Source organism: Acinonyx jubatus, chromosome B1 (assembly GCF_027475565.1).
Source record: "Acinonyx jubatus isolate Ajub_Pintada_27869175 chromosome B1, VMU_Ajub_asm_v1.0, whole genome shotgun sequence".
NCBI lineage: Eukaryota > Metazoa > Chordata > Mammalia > Carnivora > Felidae > Acinonyx > Acinonyx jubatus.
The window spans coordinates 81,349,368-81,357,622 of NC_069382.1; the positions used below are offsets into that span (position 1 = coordinate 81,349,368).

The 8,255-nt window shown below is 45.9% G+C and overlaps 1 protein-coding gene across 4 annotated transcripts in view; it reads right to left on the bottom strand.

The window, feature by feature from the left end:
- Nucleotides 1-5,285, bottom strand: part of GAB1 (GRB2 associated binding protein 1) — a 122,641-nt gene extending 117,356 nt beyond the window's left edge. For all 4 annotated transcript variants that reach the window (XM_027066739.2, XM_027066724.2, XM_027066730.2 and 1 more), the window contains exon 1: nucleotides 5,152-5,285. In XM_027066739.2, the coding sequence (XP_026922540.1) occupies nucleotides 5,152-5,223 (72 nt within the window). In that variant the 5' untranslated portion in view covers nucleotides 5,224-5,285. The remainder of the gene's footprint in view (nucleotides 1-5,151) is intronic.
- Nucleotides 5,286-8,255: the final 2,970 nt, after the last annotated feature.

An 8,255-nucleotide genomic window follows, 5' to 3' on the forward strand; every position in this document is an offset into this window, starting at 1 on the left:
TGTTCTGTTAAAGCAAATGCTGGAGGGTCCCTAAAGAACTCTGCTTAAGCAGTTCCTAATAAATCCACTAAACTATTTAAGATGAACAAGAAATTAAAATTTATTTCCCAAAAACAGAGGCCTACTGAGAAGCTCCCCACTCTGCCTCTCATTTCCAAGCAAATATCTAAGGAACGTTAAGCCGCAAGAGTTTAAAATCTAAATTTTTACAACATTTCTCCATTTTACAGATGAGGAAACTGAGGGTCAGAATGGTCAAAGTATCAGGTGGATAATGGCAAAGTCAAGTCGAATCCTGGGTCCTGACACTCAGTCCAGAGTTCCTTCCACAGCAGCACAATTTACCCCAAACTCATAAAAAAATAAAGCAATAGTCCACCTGCTGTATTGTCCCTTCTCCTGTGTTAGCTTCTGTAAGAAAATTAGGAGTAATGACACTTATTGTTCTGAATCTATCACCTCTTAAACTTCCTCAATCTGCAAATTATCAAGACCTACCTACATATTTTTTATGTTGACTACAAAATACGGAATTTTATTTAGTCATAAAAAGTGCTTTGTCATTTTATATCTTTCTTATTTTTAAAGCAGACTCAATGACAAAACACACAGAAATAACCAAGTCAGCTGGCAACCAGATTATCCAAGTGTAACTCTTGTCATATTACTGTATTTTGTCCAAAGATGATCTTTTTAAAAAATTTAAAAACCAATTTTTAACACAGAACTCTAAAACCACCCTCCAAACTGATAGAACTTCCTAATGGTTATTTTGAATCCCAAAAGACAACAATCAGACTTAGGAATCCAGCAAGTTTTACATGGAGAATTTTGTACTTATCATTAAGTCCAGGCACAATCAAAGAATGAACTATTATTACCTATCATAAAGGCTTAATGGAATTGGTAGTTGATGATCTTTGTTAATAGAAACAGTGTTCCTGCCACATTAGAAAAAGTAAAAAGAAAACATTAAGAATTTGAGTGTAATGTTTACTAAAGTGAAGTTTTCCAGAAAAAAAATTCCTTCAACAGAATAATTATGTTCCTTCAGTCACTACAAGCAAAAGCTTCAGAATCCCCTAATTGTTACTGGTAATTGCAAAAAAAAAAAAAAAAAAAAAAAAAAAAAAAAAGTGCAAGAAGACCTTCCAGACATCACAGTCCCATTTGCTGTAGCAACAATATTGAGCAGAGACAATGCTTAGCACAGATCCTGGGCTGTCCTTAAATAGGACAGCCTGCCTGTCTGTGCCCCTCTCCTCCATGTAACATGTCAGATGCCCACCCGGAGGAAAAGGCTATTTCTGTTTCTAGGCCCATTTCCAAAACCAGGGGCATGTTCTAGACAAGAACCATCCTATTAAGTGACAGTGGAAGAGTGGAGCCCAAGCTGGGTACAGATTACACACCCAAGAACTGGCCAAGGTCTTACTCCCAGGCTGGCTGGCAGCTAATAGGCCACCTTGGTCTAGCCTCAGAAGTGGAGAGGTTCTCCTGCTGAGATTGCATACCTGCCCAATGCTGACAGCTGGGCCATGGAGGAGTGCAAACTCAGTGTCCAGACTTGAGGCAGGCCATAGGGAAGCTCCCCCTACAGAGATATGGTGATAGCCAGCTGGCTTGAATCAATCCTTTGTTTTCAGACTTACATTTTCTCTCAGCTGAAATTTCAAGTCCTGATGAAAATCCTACCATTATTTCAACCATCCGATTTGTCTTTAAAGAACTCTTTTAAAAAATCTGACCATCACTGTTTAGTGCATACTACCGAGAGTTTACTTGTTCTCTGTAACCCTAGTAACGGTGATCTGTCAATGATTCTATTCAGGTCCTTAAAGTAAAAAAGCAGCTGTTTAATATACAACACAGGACAAAAACCAAAACACGGTAGTAGCAAAATTGCAAGAAAGCATGAACACTTTCACCTCCGCTTTAAGTAGACTTCAAAAAATTCACAGAGGATGAAATGAAACACATACAAAGGTTCTTACTCTTTTGCAACTAAATACAGAAAAAAGTAAAACGAGATGAAAAGGCTAGAGGAACTACTCACTACTCCAGTATTCCTCTTTTATGTCCCTTTTACTCTCTTTAGGAAATTCAAGAAAAGCCTTCACATCAGATGAACACACTAGTGTGCAAAGACAACAATGCTGTGTAGTTGACTATGAAACAGTAAACATAAAATGGAATTGTATAGGGAATGCAACGGGGCCATAACATGAGATGACTTTAATGATAAAACTACAACAATTTTTGCCACATGAAAGCCCTTAAGGATCATCTTAATCAATGTTTGAATACCCTATAAAAACTGTAAACAGCAAGACAACTGTCAAAATTCCGTGGGCCAAAAGTTCCCCAACAGAATCAATGCTCAAACTCCCTGATGTCTTGTTTAACAATTACAGTACCACTCATCCAAGATATCTTTTCACAGCAAATTCATTCATTAAAAACCATTATCAAGCAACATTTTGCGTACTGGATGGTCAACAATGTTTCCTTTTACCCTTTATTTTCATAAAGATTTTACATGAAAAGAAAACAAGCATAGTAAATGCATATATATATGAATGTCTTTGAGGGTCAAAGCTAGTTTAGCAAAAACAATCCGAACTGAATACCAAAGCCAAAAGATCAAAAATCTGGAAATGTCAAAATCTTCTGGGCAACCAAACTGACAGCTAAAATATTAAGACCGACCTCACTTTAACTTATAATATTCTGGTCATCCTCAGGGACCTCTTAAATTCTGGTAGCACCCTGCACGCTGTCTTCCTGGGCCATAGCCATGTATAAAGAAAACACTAGTGCTCAGCCAAGCAAGAAAAACCCCACCTCCCCCCAGCTGTAAAGCATATTCTTCCCTCTGTTGAAAACACAACTTAGGGATCCTGCTAGGTCTCTAAAGTATTCCCACGGTTTCAGACTACACTGAGCTTGTTCCTCAAAACATCTATTTAAAAAAATAAATAACAATCAGCTTGGGCACACAATCTGAAACCACTTTATGTTGTGGGCTCACTTTTTCACATATTCTTGTCTCATTTCCTGAAGACTCAGAAAACTGCCTGAAGGGTCTTATGTTTCTTTAGCATTGCACATCTGATCCCCAGCTCGCCTCTTCCTTGCATTCTCAACTAATATTCATACACTCCTAGAAAGCTATAATCAGAAAGGAGCTTTAGAGATGATTTAGTCCGCACTCCACTTGAAATGAACTAGATGAGTCATTAACCTTTTATATAGCCCAGTCAGGCAGATCTGGGTTCAAATCCTATCCATGGCATATTCTGGATACAGAAACTTTTCTCATCTATAAAACTTAGATAACACCTACCTCATAAAACCGGTGTAATGATCAAATAAAATAATATACATTTTTAAAATTTGGACTTTTCATTTTCTTTGTCCTTGTTAAGACAATCTTTTAGGCTGATTTTCGTCCTAGGTCATTTTACATTAAATTGCAAGCCCAAAAGGCAGAGCAAAAGGCAGGGCTTCTTCCCTACTGTATTTTCTAACCTTTTGGTGCCTAGTCCAGTGCTAGGCATCTTTTGAGAGAGCCATAAACCAACCGTGTGAAAGAATGCCTTAAGTCTCTATAATCACTACTTTTTAGGCAAAGGTACTGTCCTTAAGCTTCCTCCTACAACCTACTTAGGTCTATATGTTGCCTAACCTATGCCTCTCAAACACACCTCTCTCCCTACTCCCTCTTCTCACACATACACAACCTTCTCTTTAGAACCAAGAACTGAAAAAAACCACTTACCCCCCCCCCCCAAATTTTGCAATACAGTTAGCATCTTCACCAGAATATTCAGGCAAACTGTGGTAAGTACAAGGAGACAAGATTTGGAAGGGTTCAAGATTTCTGGAGAACTTTCTTCGGATGTGTGGCATCAAGTGCTTAAATGAGAATTACTTGTCTGTAACAAAGGCTGGCAGAAAGTGAACCAGAAACTCCAGCGAGTCCCTGAAGTTAATTATTGCACTTCACTCCACCATCCAAGCAGTGACTAACAGGATTAATTTGGGCTCTAAAATCAGGTGTAAAACTCCTTCAACAAGATTCAAGTTCCATTCGAAGTGCTGGTCACTGACAATGAATTTATGTTTAAGGGGGCATAAGTTTTGCTTTTGAAAACACACTGTACTAGAAAAACATTGGCTCCATATGCCAGGACGAACGTGTCATTTCTTTCCTTTGCAAAGGGCAGCAACAAAAGAACCAATGGGTGAGAAGGGGATAAGATTCCAGACCCCTGAAGAGGACACAGATTTCCACCAAAGGTTGGTTCTTTCAAGGAATATTTTTAACAGCTAAAATAGCTTAACACACAATCAGTATCTTGTATCAACTACACAAATGCCATTTATGTAACCCTGGTGGCCTGGAAAAGGACCGCAACACACAGAAATCCTACTGGCCGCAGCTGTCCCCCCTCCTGCGAGGCTTGACAGCGCGTCCAACGCGCCCAAACACCAGCCGCCAGGCTCCCCCCAGTGCCCTCCTCTCGCAGCAAACTGCCAAGATTCTCCGGCCAAACCCACGGTCCCCAGGATTCAAAACCGCGAAAATGCGAACCCTTGCTAAGCAAACGGCAGGGCGCGTAGTAACTTTTCTTTCTCTTTTGCACGGATTGCAGATGCTGGTTTCTAACACCAACTTTTCAGGTCCACAAGCCTCCCGCACGCAATGCACCTCGAGGGGTATGACTGAGAGCGCACCAGAGAGCTGCTGAGCTCTAAAACCTCAGCGGTTTTCCGATTGCGGGAAATTCAGGATACAGCAGCCCCATTGTGATTAAATGCAGATATAAAGAAAGGAGAATGCCCTTCCCCTTAACCTCTGCTACAAGGAATAATAAAAACACGCAGCAGGCATTACGTGGAAATCCCGGGGCCTCCCACGGGCCGATGAGGCCCGCAAAGCAGGCCATCTGGAATCTGGAGGAAGAAAGTTAGCTGGCAAAGTGGAGGGAGCCAGGGCGTGAGTGTACAGCCTCGGTCACGAGCCTGCGGAGGAAGGGGCCGAGGGGAAAGAGATGGGGGACTAAGCTGAAGAACCAGTCCCGCGTGCGACCAGGGCAGGGGTGCGGGCGCGGAGGCCCACGGTACGGCGGCCGAAGCTCTACTTACATAACGTTTCAACTTCTTCTCCGGGGGGGACTTGCGGAGCCATCCCGAGCAGACGACTTCGCCGCCGCTCATGGTGCGCGCCTCTCCGGCTCCCGGCCGGGCAGCTGAGGGGCGGGCGGGCGCGCTCCCGACAAAGCCGACGCCTGCCGCCGGCGCGGTGGCGAGGACCTCGCTCTTCCGAGGCGCAGCCGGGGCAGACGGGACGCTCCGCCGCGCGCTGGCTCTGAGTGTCCGAGTGTCTCCCGCGCGGGTCCGCAGATGTGAACAGAAGCGGGTAGAGCCGCCAAGGCCGGCACCTCCGGGCAGGGGTCGCCGCCGAGCCGAGGGCGCCCCGGCCTCCTTTCAGTGCGCCCGCCTAGCCGCCACGCGCGCCGTCCCGCCGGTCGCCTCAGCAGCGCTCAGGCTCAGCGGCACTGTGCCCCGACACAGAGCTGAGCCTCGGTCCCCTGCGCTCCGCCCCCTAGGAACAGGACCTCCCCAGAGCTCTTTCCGAAACAGACACTACGTTGCACGCGCGCACATACACACACACACACACACACACACACACACACACACAATGCCCCCGCGTGGCGCCCACTCTGGCTCGCCCCTCTCGGCTTCGAGGCGCCCGGTGAAATCCTCTCTTTCCCGCTCCTCTGGAGAGGGTGGGTCACTTCCCCGCGGCGAGGGGGGCGCACAGAGGAAAACAGGGAAGCCGCGAGGGTTTCGTGCGGGCGCAGGGCAGGTCCTGGGCCACGCAAGGAGCCGCCCGGGTGGCGGCGAAGCGCGGGGCGTCGCTGGGCGGCGGGCGCAGGGCAGGGCGCAGGTCCCGCCGGAGGGTGGGTCCGTTCTCTCCACCGCCGGAGAGGGCGGGGAGCGGCGGAGGAACGAGGTACTCGGCTGCTCGGCTCCGGGGACGGACCCCACTGTCCCGTCCCCTCACGCTCCTCCCGCGCCGCCTCCCCCACCGCGGGGCGCGCGGCAGGTTCAGAACGGCCCGTCCCCCGGTCCCGATCCCTCCCTCTCCCGGCCTCCCCGTTCCCTCTTCCTTTCCTCCTCCCCTTCCCACGTTCGGGCCGGCTCCGGTTACAGCCCAGACTTTCTCTGAAACTCCGCCGAGCGCTTCCAGCCAAAACAACAAGGGCCGGGGGCGGAGGGAGCGGACGGAGGGAGGGAGGGAGCAAGAGAGGGAGGGAGCGGGAGTCCGAGAGGCACCCTGGGATCTGTAGTTCAGGAAGCTGGAGCGGGGTCCTCGGCCATCCGGCTGCGGCTGCGGCCAGAGCCCCCAGCAGGCACCTAGTCTGGGAGGGCGGCCGAGGCCTTGGCGAGGCCGGCGCCGCCGGGGCTCGGGCCCTGGGAGGAGCGAGGAACGTTCGAGCGTCAGTTTGTGGTTTGCCATGTTGGCTCGGTCGAATGTCAGTTCAGAGTTTGTACGGAACAGAAGATCGGGAGTTGGGGGGGGGGGGGGGGCGGGTTTTCTCCACTTGACAGCCTGCAAATCAAAGCAGCCTGGAGGGAGACCGCGACCCCGCGGATCCCGGCCCGGGAGACTTAAGGGCGAGAACAGGAGGGAGAGGGCCAGGGGGAGCGTTCCATGGCGACTAGCCTGGCCGGGTGGACAAAGGGGTACCCACCCGGGCTGGCGTGGGCTGGTCCCGGGAGCAGGCCTGCCAGAGTGGTGGGAGTGCCTTGTGTGGCCAGAGTATTTGACTGATTCTGTCTATGGGACATTTTAAAGTCTCACATTCCCTCCGCTTGTTGCCAGTTTCTTCCACTTGACTTTGTTTAAAATCTACTCTTGGAATGTTGGACTAGAACGGGGACACTTACTGGATGTCCTACTTCTATTTGCCTACTTGTGTGTGTTTTACAATTATGACACCTGGTCCTGAGCTTAACATTGTCCTGTAGTAGAAATATCTTTTCCAGTTTATTTATGAAACAAATTTCAGAATACAAATAATCAAATAAAAAGCGCTAAAAATACTAGGAGATAAGTTAACACAGGGATTTGTTTATTAACATGACATTCATAGTCTGGAGTTCCTCTACTTTTGAAGATGTACAATTGCAGTGGAGAATTAGGTGCTGTGGTGGTGATAAAGATTCCTGCATTCAGGGAGGTGGCATTCCCGTGGTGGCATAGGATCCTAAACAAAGGGTCGGCATACAGATGGTGATAAATGTTGTGCCCTGAGGGAAACAAATCAGTAATGTGAAACAAATCAGTAATGTGAAAGAATACTGGGGTGGACTCAGATGGGATGAGAGGGAAGTCTTCCTTGAAGGGGCATTTAGACAGACTTGTAAAATAGTGTGAAGAAGGGAGAATCAGACTTGTTTTATGAAAAAATAAAAGGGATAACCATGAGGAGAGCAGAGGGAAAGAACAAGCAAGGGGGCTTGCTTTTCTTAAATTGTAGGGCTTTTTAGAACACCAGTGATTATAATTCTTACAGCAGCTAATAAACCAAAGCAATTCTTTTAAAGTGTGTGAATACAGATTTTGTCACAAGTCCAAAGGAAAATAAATCATGGAATTGGTTTTTCACTTTGCCCATTGGAACTGTGTCTGTACACAGAGTCAAGAGTATTTATAATTAACATGCATTAGTTCACTGTTCTGTAGTTAATTGTTGGCTTTAGAAAATTTATCACTATCCATTCCTGTTACAAAGTCCTTTAAATGGAAAATTGTAGTATATCTTGTACTATTTAGCTTTTCAAAATTCAAATAATCTTTTCTTTATTTCAAATAAGGGATTCAATGATCTCATTTCTATGAGAGAAGAATGTTTGAAGAAATCTTTAAGTATATTCTCTATGTTCAACTGTGTTGTTTTAGATTTATATTTCTAGAGGTCAAATAAGGTTTGAGGAAAGGTTGAATATAGATACATCTTCATGCATGTATTTTAGAAAGAAAATTTGCATTATTTTTACATTGTATGCCATTTTTAGATTATCTGTTAAATCACATTTTATATCTCTATACATTAAAATGTATGCTAGAAAAAATTATCATACATGAGTATCTTAAATTTCATTCATACAACAAATATTTATGGTATATCCTAGTATGTACAAGTTCTTGAGGACTGGACACAATAGGGAGGAAAGCC